The sequence below is a fragment of the Lindgomyces ingoldianus genome (genome assembly GCF_010093535.1).
Source record: "Lindgomyces ingoldianus strain ATCC 200398 unplaced genomic scaffold BDR25scaffold_1, whole genome shotgun sequence".
Taxonomy (NCBI): Eukaryota; Fungi; Ascomycota; class Dothideomycetes; order Pleosporales; family Lindgomycetaceae; genus Lindgomyces; species Lindgomyces ingoldianus.
In genome coordinates, this window is record NW_022985162.1 from 595,313 (window position 1) to 617,734 (window position 22,422).

At 51.5% G+C, this 22,422-nt stretch overlaps 9 protein-coding genes across 9 annotated transcripts; 4 read left to right on the plus strand and 5 right to left on the minus strand.

The window, feature by feature from the left end:
• Positions 1–30: 30 nt before the first annotated feature.
• BDR25DRAFT_274805 (cholinesterase) lies at positions 31–1,960 on the minus strand. The gene is made up of 2 exons (XM_033687435.1): positions 1,269–1,960; positions 31–1,178 (listed from the first exon to the last, which is right to left on the minus strand). The coding sequence occupies exons 1-2, from the start codon at positions 1,894–1,896 to the stop codon at positions 127–129; spliced, it is 1,680 nt and encodes a 559-aa protein (XP_033554411.1). The 5' UTR covers positions 1,897–1,960; the 3' UTR covers positions 31–126.
• Positions 1,961–2,339: 379 nt separating this feature from the next.
• On the minus strand, positions 2,340–3,946 carry BDR25DRAFT_274808 (mitochondrial phosphate carrier protein-like protein). The gene is made up of 6 exons (XM_033687436.1): positions 3,773–3,946; positions 3,092–3,712; positions 3,007–3,042; positions 2,848–2,954; positions 2,736–2,780; positions 2,340–2,671 (listed from the first exon to the last, which is right to left on the minus strand). Exons 1-6 carry the CDS (start codon positions 3,843–3,845, stop codon positions 2,648–2,650), a joined length of 906 nt encoding a protein of 301 aa, XP_033554412.1. The 5' UTR covers positions 3,846–3,946; the 3' UTR covers positions 2,340–2,647.
• Positions 3,947–4,541: 595 nt separating this feature from the next.
• BDR25DRAFT_2143 (F-box/WD repeat-containing protein pof1) lies at positions 4,542–6,938 on the minus strand. The gene is made up of 5 exons (XM_033684788.1): positions 6,320–6,938; positions 5,604–6,256; positions 5,188–5,550; positions 4,787–5,135; positions 4,542–4,737 (listed from the first exon to the last, which is right to left on the minus strand). The coding sequence occupies exons 1-5, from the start codon at positions 6,818–6,820 to the stop codon at positions 4,567–4,569; spliced, it is 2,037 nt and encodes a 678-aa protein (XP_033554413.1). The 5' UTR covers positions 6,821–6,938; the 3' UTR covers positions 4,542–4,566.
• A 936-nt stretch (positions 6,939–7,874) lies between these two features.
• BDR25DRAFT_364432 (uncharacterized protein) lies at positions 7,875–8,954 on the minus strand (the record flags this gene model as incomplete). The annotated part of the gene is made up of 3 exons (XM_033696846.1): positions 7,875–8,323; positions 8,372–8,597; positions 8,891–8,954. 3 exons carry the CDS (start codon positions 8,952–8,954, stop codon positions 7,945–7,947), a joined length of 669 nt encoding a protein of 222 aa, XP_033554414.1. The 3' UTR covers positions 7,875–7,944.
• A 1,404-nt stretch (positions 8,955–10,358) lies between these two features.
• Positions 10,359–12,059, plus strand: BDR25DRAFT_320833 (homoserine acetyltransferase; the record flags this gene model as incomplete). Its single annotated transcript, XM_033691932.1, has 2 exons — positions 10,359–11,235; positions 11,290–12,059. The coding sequence occupies 2 exons, from the start codon at positions 10,359–10,361 to the stop codon at positions 12,057–12,059; spliced, it is 1,647 nt and encodes a 548-aa protein (XP_033554415.1).
• Positions 12,060–12,300: 241 nt separating this feature from the next.
• BDR25DRAFT_2154 (MFS general substrate transporter) lies at positions 12,301–14,419 on the plus strand. Its single transcript, XM_033684839.1, has 3 exons — positions 12,301–12,770; positions 12,912–13,871; positions 13,926–14,419. Exons 1-3 carry the CDS (start codon positions 12,541–12,543, stop codon positions 14,332–14,334), a joined length of 1,599 nt encoding a protein of 532 aa, XP_033554416.1. The 5' UTR covers positions 12,301–12,540; the 3' UTR covers positions 14,335–14,419.
• Positions 14,420–15,080: 661 nt separating this feature from the next.
• On the minus strand, positions 15,081–17,431 carry BDR25DRAFT_274816 (Ku DNA-binding complex, Ku70 subunit). Its single transcript, XM_033687437.1, has 4 exons — positions 15,876–17,431; positions 15,724–15,827; positions 15,392–15,634; positions 15,081–15,330 (listed from the first exon to the last, which is right to left on the minus strand). Exons 1-4 carry the CDS (start codon positions 17,380–17,382, stop codon positions 15,217–15,219), a joined length of 1,968 nt encoding a protein of 655 aa, XP_033554417.1. The 5' UTR covers positions 17,383–17,431; the 3' UTR covers positions 15,081–15,216.
• A 296-nt stretch (positions 17,432–17,727) lies between these two features.
• Positions 17,728–19,060, plus strand: BDR25DRAFT_205914 (ferrochelatase-domain-containing protein; the record flags this gene model as incomplete). Its single annotated transcript, XM_033684474.1, has 2 exons — positions 17,728–17,976; positions 18,023–19,060. 2 exons carry the CDS (start codon positions 17,728–17,730, stop codon positions 19,058–19,060), a joined length of 1,287 nt encoding a protein of 428 aa, XP_033554418.1.
• Positions 19,061–19,479: 419 nt separating this feature from the next.
• BDR25DRAFT_299468 (uncharacterized protein) lies at positions 19,480–21,200 on the plus strand. Its single transcript, XM_033689162.1, has 5 exons — positions 19,480–19,634; positions 19,692–19,825; positions 19,890–20,344; positions 20,398–20,633; positions 20,686–21,200. Exons 1-5 carry the CDS (start codon positions 19,497–19,499, stop codon positions 20,998–21,000), a joined length of 1,278 nt encoding a protein of 425 aa, XP_033554419.1. The 5' UTR covers positions 19,480–19,496; the 3' UTR covers positions 21,001–21,200.
• Positions 21,201–22,422: the final 1,222 nt, after the last annotated feature.

Below are 22,422 nucleotides of genomic sequence, written 5' to 3' on the forward strand. Positions count from 1 at the left end.
GCAGGACTCTGCTTCCTACCGACTAAGTGCCGAATATCAAGCAACATGCCTAAAGGATTCTCCTTCCTAAATAGTCCCAAACACTCCACTTTACGATAGCATGTCCATAGATACCAGCGATCCAACCTACCGCATGAAAACCTCCTCATTCCAAGTGTTAATTAAATCAATCCCCTCTTTTCTCCAGTCATCCATCTCAGCATACCCCAACCCCGCTACATTAGCATCAAACACCCAATTCCGTCCTACCTCCCCCTCATACTTAGGCCAATACACTCCAGGCGCTCCATCATGTACGAAACTGACCCAAGCGGCGCTCATGGTGGCTGCCAGGTCCAAGTAGCTTTGAGGTTTCCCTTCAAATGGATTCTCGCTCACGCCGGGGTAGCCGTAACCTAGGCCCATGGTGTTGTCGAATACAAACGCAACTTCTTGGAAGTGGGTGGCGCCAATGTATGTGGGTATGCCGTGTGGAATGGTGTTGAATCGGTAGCAGTATGCTGGGATGGAGAAAGAAGCCCAAGTCTGGCAAGTCTTGCGTCGGGGTGCGATCATGGTAACGTCGCCGTAGTAGGCGTCGGATCTCCTGCTCATAGCACCCTTTGGCGAGACAAAGGATGGGGGTTCGTTTGTAGGAACGGCGCCGTCGGTGATGTTTGTGGGATACGCTAATAGGGCTTTGGTCGCTTGGGAGGAGGTCAGGGTAACGGGCTGTGGCGCGTTCTCGAGCAACTTCGTAAAATCCTGCGTTGTGTTTACGCCAGCGGGTCCGAATGCGGTGCCTTCGTCGCTGTTCGCTCCGTCGATAATGGGGACGTGGACGAAGTCCCCGCTCTGTAACTGCACACTGGTCTTTCTTTGGATCAAATCTCCGTCGATAATTGGAGACCATCTCAAATTCATCCCTGCTGTGCTATTAATCCAGTTATTCAGAGTGTCGAAGGGAATGGCGCGGAGACAGTCTAGCTTGGATGTAGCCTTCCCGCAACCGAGCTGGGTTGAGGTGTTTAGGAAGTTGTCGCGGTTGTACTCAAAGGTGCCATAGTTGATAGGATTCCCGCTTTGCATGATGGCACCACGGAAGAGTTCGTCATCGCGCCCACCGTACGCGGTGAGGTGCATGCCAACAGAAAGGCCTCCCGCGGACTCACCAAAGATGGTAACCTGTTTTGGGTCTCCTAGCTGCCTGTCAGCCTCAGGACTTTATCACGAGATACCCACAGTTGTGAGTTGAACAGTCATTTGGAGAGAATTGAGACTAGACATACCTCCAAAGGCTTCAATATTCTCCCGAATCCAATGCATCCCCAATCTCTGATCCCTAAAGCCCAAATTCGTGTTCCCGGTCTTCACCACCTCATCCCCTGTAATAAATCCCCACATGCTTAATCGATAATTCACACTCACCCCAATAATCGGTTTCCCAATCTCCACACTCTTTTTCACGATGAAACTCATATTGTACCGCTGGTCAATGGAACTGCCCTCGGTCAAACCTCCACCATGAATCCAGTATGCTACGGGGAGCTTTTGGTCCTCATAGCCGGAAGGGCGAATGACGTTCAAATATAAACAGTCCTCAGAGAGTGAAGAATACGGCCATTCATCGCTTCCGTACCCGATGCATGCTGCTGAATACTGCTTTGCAGAGTAGGTGGATGTCCACGAAGTGTTGATCGGTTGTGGGACGCGGAAACGAAGAGAACCGACAGGTGGCTGAGCAAAGGGAATTCCGAGGAAGAAGTCCTGGCCATATTCTCCAGAATGGATGCCCTCAAGTGTTCCATTCTTTATGGTGACGGAGGGAGGAGAGATGTAACCCCGTAAACTATTTAACGGAGCTGCGAGGGTAGCACACATCCATAGAGGCAGGTAAAGCCAACTACAAAGAGCCATGATAAGTAAAACCCAAGTAACTAAACGTAGATACGGGAGAAGAATCAACTCTCCGGCCTCGAGCTCCGCCATATATACTCCAGAGTAGTTCCTACCAATGCGTCCCCTCAATTTGTTCATCCTCGGCCTTAGAATCTCGCCAATGGCTCAACAGAAATCGTCATAGCTCTATTCAAACCCGGAAATATGTGATTAACGGCATTTACAGACGGTGCACGAGGTCATCGTGGACCATCTCCGCAACCTTACCGGATATCGCCCAGCCGCGCGAGGGCTGGAGCCACGGGAGGAGGTTCTTGGGAGAGTTAGCTCAATGAGAAGTGGGGTTAGCAGTGTATTTATCACGGAGGCACTAAGCCGGGTAAATATCGGGCTGAGCAGGGGTGAACAGTGGTTGGAGATGCCAATCCTTGCTTTCGTCGGATTGATGAGATGTTTTTTGTGGGTTCTAGGAGTTTATGGATGACGTGAGTCAATGGCCGGAAGATGAAACAGAATTGCACCAGGTTGGAATGAAAACTAAGACTACAACGAAAACTCCACTAAACCCAGCAATCCCTCTAGAGTCGAACACCAAAAGATGTACATCTATGCGGAGTAACTTCGCCATAACCCTATAACCGCTGAGATTACATCCTTCATGGCGAATTAGCTTCCTGCTTTCCTCCGTAGTCTCTCACTAACACACACGCTTTTTCTAGCCCAGTCACTGCTTTAAGCTTGGTTTCCCCTCGCTTTTAATAGGCATCGTCTAGTGACCCCCGGTTGTCGGCAGCTACACAATGTGAATCATCAGCTTCAAAACACTTATGAAATCAGAGCACTAGGGTCAAACTTACACCGAGGTATACTTTAAACGAGTCGTAAATAAGCCATTGGAAGGCCTAGTTAAGGTAATTAGTTAAGAATTTCCCGATCTGCCGTGTAGGAACCCGTGAATGGATGACTTACTGTTAGGGTTCCAATCATAAATATCCTCACGGGGAGGCCATTCCAGAGTCCCCTGAAACCAATACTGCCATAAATGCGCGTCACAGCTTGGCCTGCACCCTCGCCAGCTACGCAAATATTAGCATTCGCTCTATCTAAGGACAAGCTGGGAGCACATACCTTTCCGTTCACTGTTGAGCTTCGATACCATCATATCTGTCTCTTCTCAGTATACCTTCTCGAATTATCACTCCATCTGACATACCAGCAGGATGTGACACAACCGCAGCCCCAATACCGGCAATGTAGCCACCCAAAAAAGACACTCCTGTCTGCTGTAAGCCATTGTAGCTCTCTTTTGGCTTCCCCAACGTCTTGTATATCTGCTCGACTGCCTTTTCAAAAGTGGCGAACTTGACCATGGTATACGGAATTTGTCGGCCCCAGAGGGGATAAAGGCCCTTGTAAAGCCCTGCATAGCCCTCCTGGGTCACGATCTTGGACCACCCTTCTCTCAAGGTATTCGCATATGGCGGCAACGAAGTCTGCATCCTCACTTTGATTGCCTCCCACGGACAGAGCGCAACATCGGCCAGGAACTCTGCAGACGCCGAGGCAGCAAGATATACCACCGTCTTGTTCATGTTGGGAGAGAACCTGTCACCATACAAGTACTTGAAGACTTCGTAGAATCCGTATTTGCCGGCACCCTGGAACGAGTAGGCAACAAAGGTAGGTGTCCAGCCGAAGAAGACACCGCGGATGCCCTCGCTGCGGTATATCATCTTCCAGGCTTGCGTGTTCGATTTGTAGAGCTTGTCATCAACTTGACGGCGGCATTTCACTAGGTCTAGAGGTGTGACCATGGTGTGCGTTGGGCCGCAAGCTGCAAGAATAAAGGTTAGAAGACTATGGCTTTAGGTGCTTATTGTCATCGATTGCCTACCAACAACACCTCCAAGCGTGCAAGCAGTAAAATAGGTGCCCGAGAAGAGCTCTATCTTGCGCTGGGGCTTCATAGTTTCTAGCTTGCCCGCTATCTTGTTCTCTTCGTCTCTCAATTGGGGTCCCAGGGAAATGCAGGAACTTTGCCGGAGCGGTTGGCCGCTCGGTATTTATCTATCATTGACATGGTGTGGGTTGCATCCCGCAGTATCCGTTCGCGTTGATATGACGTCGATCGCTTAGCGTCCACGCTAGTCTAGCTGACTGAAGGCTTGAACAAGCTTGTCATCATGGCACTACCGTCCAGGCTTCGCGAAACACCAAAGCCGGTTATGTTGGATGTTAGCCCATACGTAGCACAGGATATGAAGGATAGAGTTCTATGTTGATTGATACTCGCTTCAACAATGACTAGACACTTGGAGAAGCCCATCTATGTCCTGATGCACATTGCACATCTCAAGAACCAAAAACCCGTACATAATAGCCAGTCCAGAGTAAATGCCCGCCCATGGGCTGAATGCATGGAAGCGACAAACTCCTCACAAATGCACATAAATCTGCCGTGCATTGCGTCCTCTCCCGCCTAGTCACCGAAAGCAGAGAGAGAGCCCTTCTCCTGTCCGTCTTAAAATCAAACGTGGTGTTATATATGACTGGCCAGGTATATTTGTCGACAAAGCGCCATCCAAAATTTTATCCCCTTCTCTTCACTAGGTCCTCGCAACATATGCATTTTAAGTAGGAAAACATTATTAGGGTTGTACAACAAACAAAAATCGAGGCGTTGCGGAATTATGCGCATGCTTCTGTGGAGTCCGCCATGGTGACATCCCCTTCGTCTAGGAGGGCTGCCGCAGCAGACTGAGGTCGTTCCTCGTAGTCCATTGAGTGATCTGGCATGCTTGCAGGGCTGCTCGACCGGAAGTCGTCAATTTCGTCGTCCGGGGGTGAGAATGACCAAACCTGCTCTCGTTAGATCCTTGAGAGAAGTTGTTAAATGCAAAACGCTTACCTCCATAATGGTTCTGCCGCTCCGACTGGCCATAATGACAGCCTTTTCTTCCTCGAACACCACTCTCCAGACGGCTTCGGCCGGGGAACTCAACTCTCGGACTAGAGTGCCCTTCTTGAGATCCCACACTTTCACCCGACCGTCGCTCCCACCGCTGACGATTCGCGTGTTGTCAAATTGTAAGCTGGTGACGCTGTTGTCATGTGCGGCTAAACGATGAATAGGTTGGTAGTCTGTCAAGGACCAAACACGAACAGAGCCGTCGGACCCCCCAGTGACGAGGATATCCTCCCTCATTTGGAGCTGGCCGACAAGTGAGGTATGGCCTTGTAATACAGCCAAACATTTTCTATCAACATGTGATTAGCCATTGTAGAAGCCTGGAATACAGATGAACTTACCCGTCCGTGGGATCCCATATTCGGACACTGGTGTCCAGACTTCCAGTCGCAATCTTCTTCCCGTCAAAGGCAATTGCATATATCTGGCTAAAATGCCCCGTCAACGTGCGTAAGCACTTGCCCTCGGATATGCTCCATATTTTCGCGGTTGTATCGTAACTGCCGGATACAACGATGTCGCCGTGAATTTCGAGGCACCTGACACTTGCTTGGTGACCTATGAGGACGTGTTTGCAAAGGCCTTTTTTGAGATCCCATATCCGGAGCGTTGTATCTCTCGAGCCCGAAATAGCCGTGTTAGCATCGGACATCTTCAGACATCTGACTGTCGACGTGTGGCCGCGCAATGTGAATTGGGGATAGCTGCGATTTTCCAGTTAGTCGTGTGATCTATAGCGTCTCGAGACACAACATACCCAGTCGCTAGATTCCAGACCCGCACATCACGATCACAGCCACCGCTGACAAGAAGGTCTCCCCAAGGCACCATCGCCCATACCCCCATCACGTGGCCCTGGAGGGTCTTCTGATGACAGCCGTTTACGTCGAAAACGTGAATCTTGGCATTATCGAGGGCAACAACGATGTACTTTTTGGTTAGATGCAGGCTCGTCACAACTCCTTGATCAGGTGTGATCTGGCGAGCATCACACACGCCTCCTGACCGCCATGCGGTTTCCACCATGTACCGTTGCTTGAAGTGTGAGCGGTATGTGGTGGCTTTTGGTCTGCGCTGGGAAGGTTTCCTCTTAGCTCCCCGGTCCAGGCTTTGTGTTCGCAGACTTTCCGTTCCGTTGCCCGACGAAAGGCCATCCGCCTGCGGGCTCATCACAGCGTCTTCTGGTCGGGATGCCCGGGGCGGTTGCAGCCACTGAGAGGGCTTCGATTCGGTATCCCACTCGTCCCCAGGATCGTCTTCTTCACTCCGCTCTTCTTTTGAGAGTCCGCGATAGGAGAATTTTTGACACAACAGCCGCCAAGCCGTGTCGTCGCTAACAAGCTCCCTCCACTTCTTGGAAACCTGCGAGGCGCGGACGAGCGTCGTCGGATCGTCGACACATTCTAGAATCTGCACAGATGTGTCAGAACGCTATCCATAACCAAGTACAAACCCTTGGAAAGTGCTACATACCCGCAAACAAAGTTCCGTCGGGAGGACCATAAATGGGTCCTTCTTCAACCTCGGGCTTACAAATTCCGCAACAAAGCTCAGCTCGTGACTATCACACAGATTTAGGAGTTCTCCAAGAAGTCGCAGGCGTTCGGCCCTGTTCATCTCGCTGAATTGCACCCGCGTATTTTTGATTTGCGAGTCCTCATGTTCAGCCGCCGTACTCCAGTCGGGAGCACGCTGCGTCGGTGTCGGGCTCGGGGCGGGTGTCGGCGGAGACGCAGGCGCTGATGGGAGCAGATTGTGAGGTATTGTTGACGAGAGAGGACTTGTGGGGGTGATGATGGGTCGCGGTGCTGCGGAGCGCGACAGTCTGCCCTGCTTCCGGGTGTGGGTGGTTGGCGAGGAGAACATGGTCGGGCGCATTGTCGATGAAGAGGCCGTCATGTCAGTGTCCGAGTCGACTTGGACTCCGGGGGGGCCGCTGTCGACGGCGTTGCTGAAGTAGTCGTCGTGATCCATGGTTGAGGCAGGAGACAGGTTCGGTAGCGCTCAGAACGACGTCTGCCGGCGTGGAGAGACACAAGAGCACACGAGAAAGACAGCTTCTGCAGTCTTGGGCCTCACAGGGACATTCGAGCCAAAAAGGCCGACTCAAGGGAGACAGAGTGCGCCGTCGGAGAGGGGGTGCTAGTGTTTCGTGTGTCAAGGGCAACCGTGGAGGTCGCTGCAGGGCCGTCTGACAGAGTGCGGAGGGTCTAAGGGGGTTGGAAGTAGGTGTGTCGAGCGCGGAGGGTAGTGCAGCGAGGAGCGCGGTGATGGCTGCGGGCGGGTGACAATGGGAGAGAGAGAGGTAAGATTGGAGATTGTACTGAAGGTTGTTCAGCGGCTGGCGGTTGGCCCCGGCGCCAAGTCTGGCAGAGAGACAAGAGGCGTTCGGTGGCCCTGCACGCGACCTTTGCTGCTCGATTCCTCCTCCTACACCCCTGCGCGCACATACCCCGTCTGTTGCTCTATCGAATATACTACTGCACGGCGAGATGTTTGAGACTGTCGCCGTATGACTTGCACGCCCGCTCCTGCCCCTCTAGATGCTGTAAAGAAACCCTCTATGTTTCCATTTATAGCACCTCATCTTCAAACTTCCTCCTGTTCTTGAACTGCAGGTCCAGCCCCTTCTGTGGCACACTTGTTTCACGCCTTGAACTCCACCACGTACATTCAGGCTGACAATTCACCGTTGTTGAGTGAGCAGACCAGATTATCACGTCATCGTTGCTTTTTCAAGGGCCCATGGAAAGCTCCCCTGAGTTGGTCAATTACGAAGCGGCGTGGTAAATTGTCCGACGGCCAGGGACCGCTTTCTAGGCGAATAAAAGAACTTTCCTACATAAACATGTTCTCGAACTTTCATGCCAAGTTGATTTTTTTTTTGCAAAATATGTACATCGAAGGGTTCCTTGTCCTACCAGGAATCAATGCCCTCAAGCCCCTATTTCATGCTGGCAAATGGGACGGAATACGCTAGCCCTAAGTGACAGCAGGACTACAGCAGATGTCTTATTCCTTCAGCCATCTACATGTTACTAGCGGCAGTGTAGCAGATGCTAGCATATAGTGGATCGAAAAGGCCTCTCTCACGCCACTTAGCACGTACTGACAGCGGGACCAGGTACGGTATAGTTGCTGAAGTTGTTGTAGATGTTCGCTGTGTAGCCTGGGTCCGTTACTTTCACGTGACCTGGGATCTTGACACCGCTGAACGTCTTCGAACCGCTACCGGTGACCTTTAATTGCCCACATGAAATATAGAATTGCGGTATACCGCCGGGGTAGGGATTGTGGATAGCCAACTGCTCAATTCGAAGGAGGTAGTCTCCTGGGGCAACGCAAGATGGAATCGGGACGCTGTAGCTAAGCTCCAAGTCCCAGGTACCTCCAGGAAAGATTGGCCCAATTTCCTTGATCTTGAACCAGTTAGTGCTCCCGTCTGCCTTAGTTGCGTCGTCAACCTTGGTCATGTAACTGGAGATCATTAGCCACCTTGTCCAACCACGAATCTGGGTTGCTTACAAAGAGACAGGTCCTTGATGGTAGACAGCTGTGTCTGCTGTAAACGTGACGGATGAACCTGCAGCAACTGATACTGTAGTCGTGCCATCGCTTGAGCCTCCACCGACATTGCACCGGAGATCGTTCGAGGCCAGATCGGTTACGGGGGAGTTGTAGTTGGTGTTCTTTCGGACGTTCTGATATGCCGAACCCTTGACCCCGTTTGCGGTCAGGTACTCGAAGATATCTAATTTACAACGTTAGTGTGTTAGTCCTGGAAGTATGGAAAGAAATCGATGTGAGAGTATCTAATCAAGAATTGAGATACTGGAAAGGGCGGGATTTATATCATGGCGGTGCAGTCCAGACCGTTACATATTGCAGAGAGTCAACCAGGTCCTAATATCCTATTCCTGAAACAAGAAGGGCACCAAAACGATGTACTATTCTATCCAGATATACAAGGGTGTCCATCATATACACCAACATGTAAGGCTCAAGGTCATAGGGAGCATAGAGGGAAGAAAAGGAGGAACGTACAATGGGCATTGGCGGTGTTCAAAAACGTAAGTGAAGCAAACGCAAAGGCAGTGAATGACTTCATGATGGTGGAGATTCAGTATGCACAGTTGGCCAGCTCAGGTCTCCCGTCCTGCTACCTTGACCTTTATACCTCAACCCATCTAACCTCTATCTTGCCATAAATATATTAACCACCAGTATAAGCCTGATCCTCGAGTGACGGACAAATCTTGCCCATCTAGTCTCAGTCATTGTGTGAAGATGCGCCATCATGGGACAAGGCTCCCTTCATTACCAGGTTGAGCAAATACGTGACCTGGTTTGCTAGCGGGTTGCCGAAATTGCTGTGGACCTAAGGCTGCGCAAGCCGAATAGGAGGAAACCTAGGCGATTTTGCTCCAATGGAGTTTTCTTGCCCACCTAGATCCGGGCTATTCTATATTACCTGGCAAGTGACTTGTCATGCGTGTGGCAACCCGGGATGTCCATGTAGGCGCAGCCACGGGTTACATTCCAGGGTTCGATTTCAATTGGAGAGCCTATACGGGAGACGTCAAAGCTTAAATACGCCACTCACTCAGAGGGAGTGAAAAGCGGGGTTGAGATTCTATTGTTGTGTGGATGAGATCAAACGAGCGATGTTTGACGTTATGGAGTGCCTGTGAATAGATTAAAACGATATCGGAACCCGGGCCGTACGACAGGTTCGCTGCCTGACATAAAGTATCTAGGCGAAGCGCACAAACATGAATAGTGAGCAGGCAGAACGAAAGCGCAAGCAATTCTATGCCGAGCTAATATACACTTCCCGGAAAACGGCAAATAACTGTGATGCACCCCAGTATTCCGGTTTCCATGTTTCCGTATTTCATGTACTTTCTATGGAAGAAGCTTGAAGGCGAGTTCACTTTGAGAGTCACGAAGGTTTAGAGAGAAATTGGTGATGGGAGTCTTGGTGTTGAGGATCAGCAAGAGCCGCTTAGTCAGCTGGACGTTCGTTCCACCAAATATGTCGCGATATCTCAAATTACAAGATTCCGTACTGACCTCGAGACTGAATTGCCTCTGAGCTCCCATGATCGCCGAAACGATCTTGAGCGAAAAAGACAACTTTCTGGAAAAGAATCCAAAACCGAAGATCTTCAAGCACGTGCTAAGGCGTGATATTACCACGTTTCAGTGGCAGCAGGTAAGAACACACGAAATGTGAATGCTAAGAGGGAGTATGTCAGCACAAGCTGGTGTGTTAACCAATCAAAGTTGGCTAGCGTAAGCGTATTTATGGAAAACTCAGAATATGCTCATTTTATCAGAACGGCACTTGACGAAGGCCCGACCCAGAGTGCCTCACCTTAGGATTAGGAAACAACAAACGATATGTTAATAATGTGGAGAATCAATAGCGTCATCATGCTGTCTCTGTGTACCTCTACCCTCTCTCTCCTACAACGGTGTGACGGATCCAACGTCAACACAAACAGCGACTATGAGCCTCCCCCGTAGACTGGTTGCTATTGCGCGACCTTCACTTCACCGACCACTGGGAACATTTACACCATTGCGCTCATCTTGGGCTATCCCATATGTAGGGGCCAGACGCCAGTCGAACCAGGCTTCCCGAAAGCTTCATCTGCAGGCCCCGCGCAAGGCTCAGTCTGCTGCAGTTCAGCCAGAGTTTAAGCCAGAGTCCCAAATTTACGAGTCTACAAATCCCGCGTTGTCCTTCCCTTGTCTCGACGCCGTTGAATCCCGATCCGCTTCACTCTCCCGCCGTTCTCTCTCCGGCCCAGAGCCTTCATACACTACTGGCAGCCACCTCAACTTCCACTCTAGACAGCCTCTGCTTCTTGACTGGGGTGGTATACTGCCCGAGTTTGACATTGCGTATGAGACATGGGGCATTCTGAATTTAGAGAGAAGCAATGCAATCCTACTACACACTGGCCTGTCGGCATCAAGCCATGCACACAGTACCGCAACAAATCCAAAGCCTGGGTGGTGGGAGAAATTCATCGGTTCTGGGAAGCCTCTTGATACGGATAAGTACTTCGTCATATGCACCAACGTCGTTGGGGGTTGCTATGGCTCTACAGGGCCTTCTTCCGTTGACCCAGGAAACGGTGAGCGGTATGCAACGAGATTTCCGATACTCACCATGGAAGACATGGTTCGCGCCCAGTTCCGACTCCTAGATGGGCTCGGGATCGAGAAGCTTTACGCAAGCGTCGGGTCTAGCATGGGTGGCATGCAAAGTCTTGCGGCTGGCGTTCTGTTCAATGAACGCGTCGGTCGCATCGTCAGCATCAGTGGGTGCGCGCGCAGCCATCCATATAGCATTGCCATGAGGCATACGCAGCGCCAAGGCAAGTCTCCGCCATTAGGGGGCTACCTCGGCTTTTACTGACCGCTCGTTTTAGTGCTTATGATGGACCCAAATTGGTCTCGGGGATTTTATTACGATCGGATACCTCCACACGGCGGCATGAAGCTAGCTCGTGAAATCGCAACCGTCACGTACCGAAGCGGGCCGGAATGGGAGCAGCGTTTCGGGCGTCGTCGCGCGGATCCTTCGCGCCCCCCGGCCCTATGCCCGGATTTCCTCATTGAGACATATCTCGACCACGCAGGAGAGAAATGGTGTTTGGAGTACGACCCAAACAGTCTTCTGTACGTTTCCAAAGCTATGGATCTCTTCGATCTTGGACAAGAGCACCGCAGCCGTATCAACAAGTTACGCCAGGAGAATACTAGCAAACTGCAGGCTTTCATGGATGGTGAGGCCATTGAGACTAGCGCAAACGGCGACCTGTGCAATCTCACTCTTCCCGATCAGCCTTACGAAGAGATAGAGCAGCCTGCAGATGCGGCTGTCAATGGTGAGGCTGAGGCGGCTCTTGATCCTCGTCATCCGCCTCAAGATCTAGTAGCAGGATTGAAACCTCTCGCAAATACTCCAGCTCTAGTGCTCGGCGTCGCAAGCGACATCTTATTCCCCGCCTGGCAGCAACGTGAAATCGCGGAGACGCTTCAGCGTGCAGGGAATAAGGATGTGACGTATATTGAGTTGGGTGAGGAGAAGAGCCTGTTCGGGCATGATACGTTTCTCCTGGACCTGGAGAACGTTGGTGGCGCAGTGCAGAGTTTCCTCGAGCAAATGCCCTCTCATCATGATGCACATTCTGTGTAGGACCGATTATTCTTTTCCAGTGTTCTGCATTGCAAGGAGTTTGTGGGGCGCAAGTGAGGGGCTATCTATGGACATGCATATCACGCTCGCCAAATGAGGAAACGAGGCGTTCCGTGCACGGTGTGAGATTTTAATTCCGCGTTGGATGCAGCAGCTGGAGTATCAGGGGCCCATTTTTACTGGCTCGGGCAGCGATAAATACAGCTCCAAGAGGGCAGGTCTGAGATTGAAACCCGACTCCGACCGTGCGATGGCACATTCCCCGATCCCTCGCAGATCACCTTCCCCATGGCTGAGTTTCATGAATCTACCCGCGATCTGATTCGCACCCTTTATTGCCGCCAGGTGCAACTTCCCTTGGCAGATTCTACATAATATTCGACGGCGCTGCTCACTCTGTCCTGTGTCCTGGTCGCTCTCCGAAGCCTTCAACGCTTGTCCAACTGCACCCTTTGCCCCGGTGGCAGCAGCAACTGCCGTCATGGCGCGCGAAAATGACCGACTTGACAAGACCGATGTCGAGGAGATCACCGAAGTCACGTCTCACGACTCCTTCAGCAGCGAAACTAGCGACGCGAGCCGAACCCTATGGCAGAACATTAAGAAGTATCGCAAGGTTGTGGGATACACATTTGCCTTGACCTCTGCCATTCTGCTGTATGGCTATGACAATGTCGTCGTCGGCACCGTCTCTGGAATGCCTGGCTTCCAGTACGTTTTATGTTTCCCGTTTCGTCCCATTCCCTAATGCTTGACCTATGTTTATACTTAATCCTGTTGATCTTTGGGTTTTGCAACCTTCCCACAATTCCACTTCTGTATTCCAGGACATTCGTATACTGACGAAATCAGGAAAGACTTTGGCAGAAAACTCGACGACAAATGGATCCTCCCCTCTTCATGGCTTGCCCTCTGGAATGTTTCAAGCCCCATCGGCGCTATGTGTGGTTCACTGGCCGGAGGCTGGCTGCAAGATAGAATTGGTCGCCGCCTCGCGCTCGCCAGTTGCAGCCTCCTTTCCGCCGTCTCAGTCGCCATCATGTTTGTCTCGTATCTCCCAGCAGATATCGACGGTCGCCGTGGCTGTTTCTTTGCCGGGAAACTTTTCCAGGGTTTCTCAATCGGTGCAGTCATGGCAGCTACGCAAACATACATGTCGGAGATTCTGCCCCCCGTCTTGCGAGGCTCAGGCATGGCCTTCTTCCCCGTTTTCACGCTTCTCGGCCAATTGACCGGTGCGCTCGTCATCTTTGGTAGCCTCAACAAAGGCAAGGGCTACACGGTAGCTTTTGGTTCCCAATGGCCGTTCTCCTTCGTCCCAATCGTTGTAGCACTGTTCATTCCTGAATCCCCAGCCTACTATGTGCGCAAGAGGCAAATGGACAAAGCATTGAACAGCCAGGCCCGCCTTGACCCTCTAGGCGTTGACACCAAAGCCAATGTCGAAAAGATTCGGAGGGACATCGAACACGAGGAGCAGCTCAACAAAGCTTCCTTCGCCGAGTGTTTCCACAAGCGCAACCTCCTCCGTACTTTCATCGTCATGTGGGCAAACTCACTGACTTCTATTTTTGGGCTTCCGCTGCTTGGGAAAGCCAGCTACTTTCTCCAGATCGTCGGTATGGGCGCGGACTCCAGTGTTTTATTCCTCATCCTTGGAATCGTTCTCGGATTAATAGCAAACGGAGTTAGTGTCTGGGCTATGTCACGAGTCGGGCGAAGACCACTCATCAATATTTCCTTGTCCGTTGCCGCTGCCCTATGGCTATCTAACGGTATCGCCAATTGTTTCCACAGCGGTGCTGTTGTGTGGTAAGACCGCTGAAAGCTTGTATTCCTTGATGCAAAACTGACCGCACTGCGCAGGTGGACTGCTGTATCAATGATGCTTGTAATCATCGTCTGCGGTGTCGGCGTATGGCCAGCCTCCTTCGCCGTCGCAGCCGAAACCTCCTCTCTTCAACTGCGAGCCCAAACCCAGGGAATCGGCTGGTTTGTCTCTGCATTCACCAGCGCCGTCTCGGGCATCGTACTACCCTATGTTTTCAACCCAGATGCAGGCAACCTCCGCGGCAAAGTTGGCTTCACGTACGTCGGATCTTGTATTCTGGGTGTGGTGGTTAGTTGGTTCTTAATTCCTGAGATGAAGGGAAGGACGATCGGGGAGATCGATCGTATGTTCGAGTTGAAGATTCCTGCCCGGGCGTTTAAGAGCTGGAGGAACGATGGCGATGGCGAGAGCCAGGTACGGACTCCTCCGCAACCATGGGTCTGAGGCCTGAAATAGGATCGTACCCCCACTGACTCTAGCTTTCAATTGAGCGGTTTTTGGTTTTTGGTTTCTACGCGCCGCACATATTCATGAATGGACGCTAGAGGCTTTTTATGGATGGACGGATTCTCTTTTGGTTCGGGTTTCAAAATGCAGGTGCAGGTATGGAAGATCAGCACTGAGTATGGTTACTTTGACCATCTTTCTGTATATGATAGCTCCACACGGGAGAATATCTACGTATACCCGTATGTTTCACGATTACATGTAAATACCTCGTTATCATAGCTTCATGGCTTCCTTGAACCATGAGAGTATACTTTAGATTTAGATCGTGATCCTGCAGATCACCTCCACCCCAAATCCTCTCACTAATTCGAGTCTTCTCTCGCGTATGGTCTCGGTTTATCATGCATCAGCGTCCACGAAAAGAAAATCTAAAATAATCCAAAACTGCAGCTGTGTGTGATGAGGAATAGAGACCGTGGCGGTTCTTTAACTGTAGAAGAAGTCTCAGAAACCCCGTTATGAAGACCTTGTATTTAGAGTTGTTCGAGAAACATTCACATCTTTAATAAGGGGAAGGGGGAAGGACCTAGAGATTTGCGTAAAGGTGGGAAGCTTCAAAATCATCTTTAGATTGTGCTTACCTTGAGGATGTAAGTGACATGGACTGGAGAAGAGGCCAGAACAGGAGATCATAATTCGGAAGACGATGAAGTATATATGAGGATATTTTGAAGTTCACTATCGATATGACTGAGATACCCTCTTGAAAGAGCCATGCGGTTATGAAATCATCCCACTAATATACACGCATCTTTTGCCTGTAAACGCCGGCCCCTTAGATGTACCCTTCCTATATATGCTCGCGCAGGCCCTCCATTAAAGTCCCTTCGATTCAAGATACTGCTGCACGCGCTCAATGAGCTCGATCTTCTTTCCTGCCACTGGCTGCTTTCGCGCCTTCAAAAACTCTTTCAACGCACCAACTGATTGCTATCATGATACTGTCAGTTTCAAGCTTCAATCAGGGACGCAAAGCATTTTTACAACATACCTTACTAATATTTCCGCGGTCACTAAGAGCCGCCATGTCCTCGTCCGTCATCCCGCCTCCGTTGCCATTCGCCTGTGGTTCTGTCTTTATTCGCTTCGATGGTTTTGAGTCTTCGATGGGAGCTGATGAAGTAGCGGCACGCTTCTTTGGAGGGGCAGCAGAAGATTTCAGTTTACCTCGTGTTTGGCGCTTATGTTCTTCATCAAACTCTTGGCCGAACTGGGCGAGGTACCCGCGGGTTCGCTAGTAGGGATTGTTAATTTCATTTAATCAGATCGGCCGACTTATGGGGCACCAGGAGATAGGTGAATTAAATAGGGGAAAGAGCGTACTTTATCAATCTGTTTGTATTTGGGAATCGTCTTATCATCCGCTTTCTCGGGTACCTCTTCTTCCAGAGCCATAGCTTGGAGGATCCGGTAAAACCATTGCAAATCTGGGCTACGGTCAACAATGTACGGAACCAATGTTAAAAGACGCTTACCAGGATTAGGATATTTTGAAGGGTTATAAACGCCTTTGGGGAGCTGCAACTGCTCGATAACCTTTCGCATAATGTCAGTCAGCTCTTCGGTTGTCTTGATGTTATCGGCCTGCTCGGGGCACTGCCTGATATCATCGACGAACGGAAGTGGGATGAGCCACAGCCCTGGAGGCATGATTTGTTCTCCGTCCTCATCATATTTCTCCTCTCCAGGAATGATGGCGGTAATGACAGGCGCCGCATTCCGGCGGGCGATAAACCAGGCGACTGCCATTTTCTTGCTGTTAATGAGTTTCTGCTGGAGGGCGGAGAAGACTCTCGTGGAACCAACGTAGTCTGACTCGGACGGGTAGATGAAGGTCGCCTTTCCAGTATTGGCCCAAATTGGGAGTGATGAAATTGGCTTGAAACCAATGATGCGTATGACCGGATCCCCAAAGCATTGTCGTATTTGTGTAAATTCTTCAGGAGTAAATGTAATGGTATCCCCTCCAAACTTGTATGCCTTTCGCAACTCTGTCTTCTCAACGACGCGAGCAGTGTCGTCGGCCAGATGTGAGGTGGAGCTGGCGACGATTTGAACTTTCTCGCCCCCGACCCAGACGTAGCAGGACTTCACGTGCTCCTGGCGCTTTATAATGATGAAACCCTTCACACCGATTCGTAAACCGGGTCCGATCTCGAAGGGAAGACTAAACAATGCCCTTCTCGGGGTTGCTTTCGAGTTGATGGATGAGATGAGTTGCTGTAGGAGGGATATGCCATCACCACTTTTGGCGACCTTGGTGGCAGAAGGCAAGGAAGCGGGCGCATCTGGGTCCGAGGGTGAGGAAGGGTAGACGAGGTCATCGTAGAATTTGGACCTGTCAAAACCGTGACCGGGTCTTGAGATGGGGAAGAGGTCAATGGTGCATCCGAGGTCGTACAGGTCCCGAGCGCGTGTTATGGCTGTGTCTTTGTCCTGCTTGATCTTTGCGGGGTTGTCGTTGTCGGTCACGAGGAACAGCCGCCGCGATGAGAAGTTGGGGGCTTTGGTCGTGAATATCTGGATCGCGCAGAACAGCACTGCTGCTATGCTGGTGGGCTCATCTGCTGGCCGGAGCAGCGCCGCCGCCTCTTCCTCGTTCTCGACCAGGCTCCTCAGCTGCTTGACGTCGTTTGCAGACGGCACGTCGAGGTCCGAGAGGAGATAGCAGTGCGGAAATGTGTTGTCGCCGTCTGCGAGATGCGTCTTCTCTGTTCCGAACAGGAGGATGCCCATCATGTCGGTCGGATTTGAGATGATGCGCTGTTGCATCAGCTGGTAGGCGCATTTAAGGGCGGCCGACGTGGGGGAGTCGCGGTCGGCCTTCTTGTCGTCTGAGGGGGGTGGCCGCTGTAGCATGCTCGGGCTGACATCGATGGCGAACAGCACCGCATCCTTGATGGTCTTGTAGCTAGCATCGTCGACCTCCTCCTCTTCGCCCTCGTCGTCTCCGGGCCGGTTGTCGTGAGCTAGATCTGCCATTGCGTATTGTATCGTCGTCGCGGCGAGCGTCGCGGTGGGTGTGGTGGTGAGTGACGGGGAAGACGAGGCGAGTCAGGCAGAAGCCCTGTCTGGCGAGGTCTTCGCGCGTCCCCCGCGCCCGGCCGCTCGCGACCTCACGTGCCTGGTGGCAGCTACTGGAAGTGCTCGTCGGCGACTCGGCTGGCGTCGCCTAATGTGAGATGCTCAATGCTGTCATCAACCTGTGCGCCATTGGTTTCTTCTTTTCCCCCAGGCCCATTATTCACTTTAGAGGTCTGGCCTCTTTCACGGCTCTACCTCCATGACTTCGTGAAAGCCCTCCTTCCATCTGGCATCCCTTCTGAAATGGCGTTGCGCGCCCCTCTCATCCGCGCCTGCCACCAGCCATCGTCGACGCTTTCCTTTGCTTCCCCCACCTCGGCATGGTCGCAGCACGCTCCGCAATGGCGAAGAGGGAATGCCACGGCTGTTCCGCCTGTGCCACCAGTCACGCAGAATGCTACTGGCTCTAAGGGCCCAACTGCCATGGTCTTCATGAACATGGGAGGTCCTTCCACAACAGACGAAGTCGGCGATTTCCTTAGTAGACTCTTCGTATGCATTCCACCCCATATCATACATGCCCAACTAACTCCTCCAGGCCGATGCCGACCTGATACCCCTCGGGCGTCTTCAGAACTACATAGGACCTCTCATTGCGCGCCGGCGTACTCCGAAGATCCAGAAACAATATGCAGAAATCGGTGGCGGCTCTCCCATTCGCAAATGGTCCGAGTTCCAAGCCGCTGAAATGTGCAAGATTCTCGACCACACATCACCCGAAACGGCGCCTCACAAGCCCTATGTTGCCTTCCGATACGCCAACCCATTGACCGAACACATGTACGAGCAATTGCTGCAAGATGGGTTCGGGGCTGGCAAAGGTGGCAGGGCCGTGGCCTTCACCCAGTACCCCCAATATTCGTGCTCGACGACCGGATCATCTCTCAACGAGCTTTGGAAGTGGCGGAACAGGCTGGAAGGGAAGCGTGCGACCGGGGAAGTCAATCCTGAGGGCGCCATCAAGTGGAGCGTCATCGACCGATGGCCTGTGCATCCGGGACTTGTGGATGCTTTCGCAAAAAACATCGAGGAAACGCTGGCCACTTACCCCGAGGACCGCAGGGATAACGTCGTTCTGCTGTTCTCCGCCCACAGTTTGCCCATGTCCGTGGTCAATCGCGGCGACCCATACCCCGCGGAAGTGGGGGCTACTGTTCACGCTGTCATGCATCGCATTGGCATGAAGCATCCTTACCGCCTCGTCTGGCAGTCGCAGGTTGGCCCGCAGCCTTGGCTAGGCGCTCAAACGGTCGACACTGTAGAGTCGCTCATGAAGAAAGGGCAGACAGACATCATCTTGATCCCTATTGCGTTCACAAGCGACCACATCGAAACCCTGTACGAGCTGGACAAGGAGATTATTGGAGAAACAGCAGAGGGTCATGAAGGCGTCAAGCGTGTGGAGAGCTTAAATGGCAACCCAGTATTCATTAGCGCGCTCGCTGATATTGCCAAAGCCCACCTCGAGAGCGGATCGGCTTGTAGCCCTCAAATGCAGTTGCGGTGTCCTGGATGCGTGAGTGAGCGGTGTCTGGAGCAGAAGAAGTTCTTCGCAGGGCAGGCGAGGCATCTGTAGTGGGAGCGAGGGCTGGATGAAAGAATGAAAATATGGAGTGGGCTGTACTAGATTATGTACATTATTGTACTTCACTTGCTGATTTGAAGAGCCACATGCTTCAAGCACTTGAGGAAAGTACTTGTCACGTGATTACCAATCTAACCATCTCGTTGCAAGGTTCAATTGTATCGGGAAAGATAGAAAACATCATACTCTGTCTGTATAAAGTGTTCAACAGTTGACTTGTATTCTGAAAGCCATCAACAGTCGGGACGGAAGTGTTGAGATCGGGCTTTGGGGAAGCCGGGAGGTCAAAGTGTCCGAAGCTGGCCGGAAGCTCAACGCCAAATTGTTTTGCTTGAAAGCTGACCCAACGTCTCTCACCCTCTTCTCCCCGGCGTCTGCTCCATCTCCGCTCTCTTATCCCGTTCTTCTTCCCCGTTTCTTCGTCAAAATGCTCTCGCGGACAATTCGGAGGAGCATTGCGTCGCCGTTGAGGCGCAATGTCTTCGTTCCTGCAGCTCGACCTGCCTTCCGAACCGTCACCACTGATGCGGCATCATCGCACGCGGACAAGGAGGCCGTTCCGAAGGTATAACACTCCCCTCTTGCTTGCAATTGGTGAGATTGGATGATTGACGGTGCGCAGGAGGATGACAAGCCCTTCGAAATCCGCCTCTCTGACGAGAGCTTCGAGACGTATGAGCTCGACCCGCCGCCATACACGCTCGACACCACCAAGGCCGAGCTGAAGCAGATGTACTACGACATGGTCGCTGTACGGTATGCGCTACCCTTTCCCCGATTGCCACACTGTCAAATAGGGTTCTGATATGTCCATTGTTAGGCGCATGGAGATGGCCGCCGACAGGCTCTACAAGGAGAAGAAGATCCGGGGCTTCTGCCACTTGTCCACCGGCCAGGAAGCCGTCGCTGTCGGCATCGAGCACGCCATCGAGAAGACGGACCACCTCATCACGGCATACCGCTGCCACGGCTTCGCCCTGATGCGCGGAGGTACCGTCAAGTCAATCATCGGGGAACTGCTCGGCCGGAGAGAGGGTATTGCGTATGGCAAGGGCGGGTCGATGCATATGTTCGCTCCCGGTTTCTATGGCGGCAACGGCATCGTCGGCGCCCAGGTCCCTGTTGGCGCCGGCATTGCCTTCGCAAACCACTACGAGAACAAGAACAGCGTCACACTTGCCCTGTACGGCGACGGCGCTTCGAACCAGGGACAAGTCTTTGAAGCCTTCAACATGGCTAAGCTGTGGAACTTGCCTATTATCTTTGGCTGCGAGAGTACGTATCCACCACACCAACCCCTTTCTCTCGTTGCTAATATGCTTCGCCAGACAACAAGTACGGAATGGGTACTGCCGCAAACCGTGCCGCTGCGCTCACCGACTACTACAAGCGTGGCCAATACATCCCTGGCCTCAAGATCAACGGCATGGATGTCCTCGCTGTGAAGGCTGCTGTCAAGTACGGCAAGGAATGGTGTGCTCAAGGCAAAGGTCCTCTCGTCTATGAATATGTCACATACCGCTACGGAGGCCACTCCATGTCTGATCCTGGCACTACCTACCGAGTAAGTCATCAGGCCGTTCCAGGCCTCTTTTTATCACTAATCTTGAAACCAGACTCGCGAAGAGATCCAGCGCATGCGCAGCACCAACGATCCTATTGCAGGATTAAAGCAGAAACTCCTTGATTGGGGCGTCGTCTCTGAAGACGAACTTAAGACAATCGACAAGGAAGCCCGCTCCAACGTCGACGCTGAGGTCGCCGAAGCTGAGAAAATGCCCCCACCAGACCCAACCCCCAAGATTTTATTTGAGGACATCTACGTCCGCGGCTCGGAACCCGAGTTTCTGAGGGGGCGAATCCCGGAGGAGAACTTCTACTACCAAGAGGCGGATATTGCTGGTGAGCAGAAGCCTGTTACCAGGACGTAGAGCAGCTGGAACTTCCCCAGTGGTAGCATCGAGTTTCCGTGAGGCCGGTTGACAGCTGCTTTCGCGGTTGGAGAGGAAATTGTAATACTACATATAATCCGTGCAACTTTACTGCATGATTGGGAGCGTGGATTCTATTCTCTGACATAATTTGTCATGGATGTCTCTTGAATAGTGCCAATAGACTTCTTTTTCTTGTGGTCTTGTTGCCTTAATATTAATGGTGTTACCGCTATTCCAGCTGCGTTTATTTCTTCTCCTTTAGAGTGTGTTAACCTCAGCCTTGAGGTCGACACAAAAAAAGTAAACATCGCCTGAACAAGGCAAACCCATAAAAACGAATTTTCTCACCTCTCCTCCCTCAGCCTCAGTTTACGTCATGAATGCACGACATAATCACGTTGTGATTCTCGAAAGACACTGATATGGCGCCCGTCAGCGTCCATGCAAATCGATTTTTTCCCCCATACAAAATCTGTCTGTGCGGTGGCTCAAACTCTCTATCTGTTCATAAGAGGGCGCTGTAGAACCGAAGTCCGGTGCAGAGTTATACTAGAGGTACACGGGTGGCGTGGGAGGCAAACACTGGGATTAGTTGCTTATTTAGGCATCTGATAGTCGTAGCCATATAGGAGGCAAGGCAAATGGGTGTGGTTACAACAGAAGCCATTACGTTGTAAAGCGGGCCGGCTATTGATACGGTTGCAGAAGTAGAGTCTTCTCAGCCAAGTTGACATTCCGTCGGGAGCAGATATGGAAGTGGGTAACAGCGGCTTTCGCTGGGTACCTTTGATGGGGCTATACCATCTCCGATGGGGGATTCCGGTTGTCGTTTCAGGTCTTAGGGCGTTGGAATACTACGGGCAATCTAGGGTCGAGATGCGGAAAGTCGGTGTGCGGACTGGTTGTACTCACCTTACTGTGGCGTGAGGAAGAGACTCTTAGTGAAGATGTGATCTGTGATACGGGTTGATTTGGCATACTAATTCTCGATAGCATGTAATAGATAAGATATTTCTTAATATTGAAAATTGCAACTCACTAGGCGAGTCCTCCGGGCTACCTAGGGTGCTGAAACTGAATTCATCGTGTTAGGGCTCGTCTTTCGGAAGCATGACATTCAACCTACTCAAGTCGTGCGCTATCGTTATATTATGTGATTCTACTCCGTTCATCCTCTGGCTTCTTTCGCACATGATAAAATCGGGTTTCGCTTACTTGATGTTGAAGAGGTTTACGATGGATTATTGACTCCGCGCATATCCTTTTCTTTCTTTCCACTTACCGAGTGCTCTCTTTCTTCTATTCTTGAATTTGACCCCCAACAGAGGGATATAAATGGTCTATTCAAGGAACACATCGTTCCATATATTTCACAGTGATGAACTTGTACCAGTGAGAACTAAATATCTGGCGTATGAT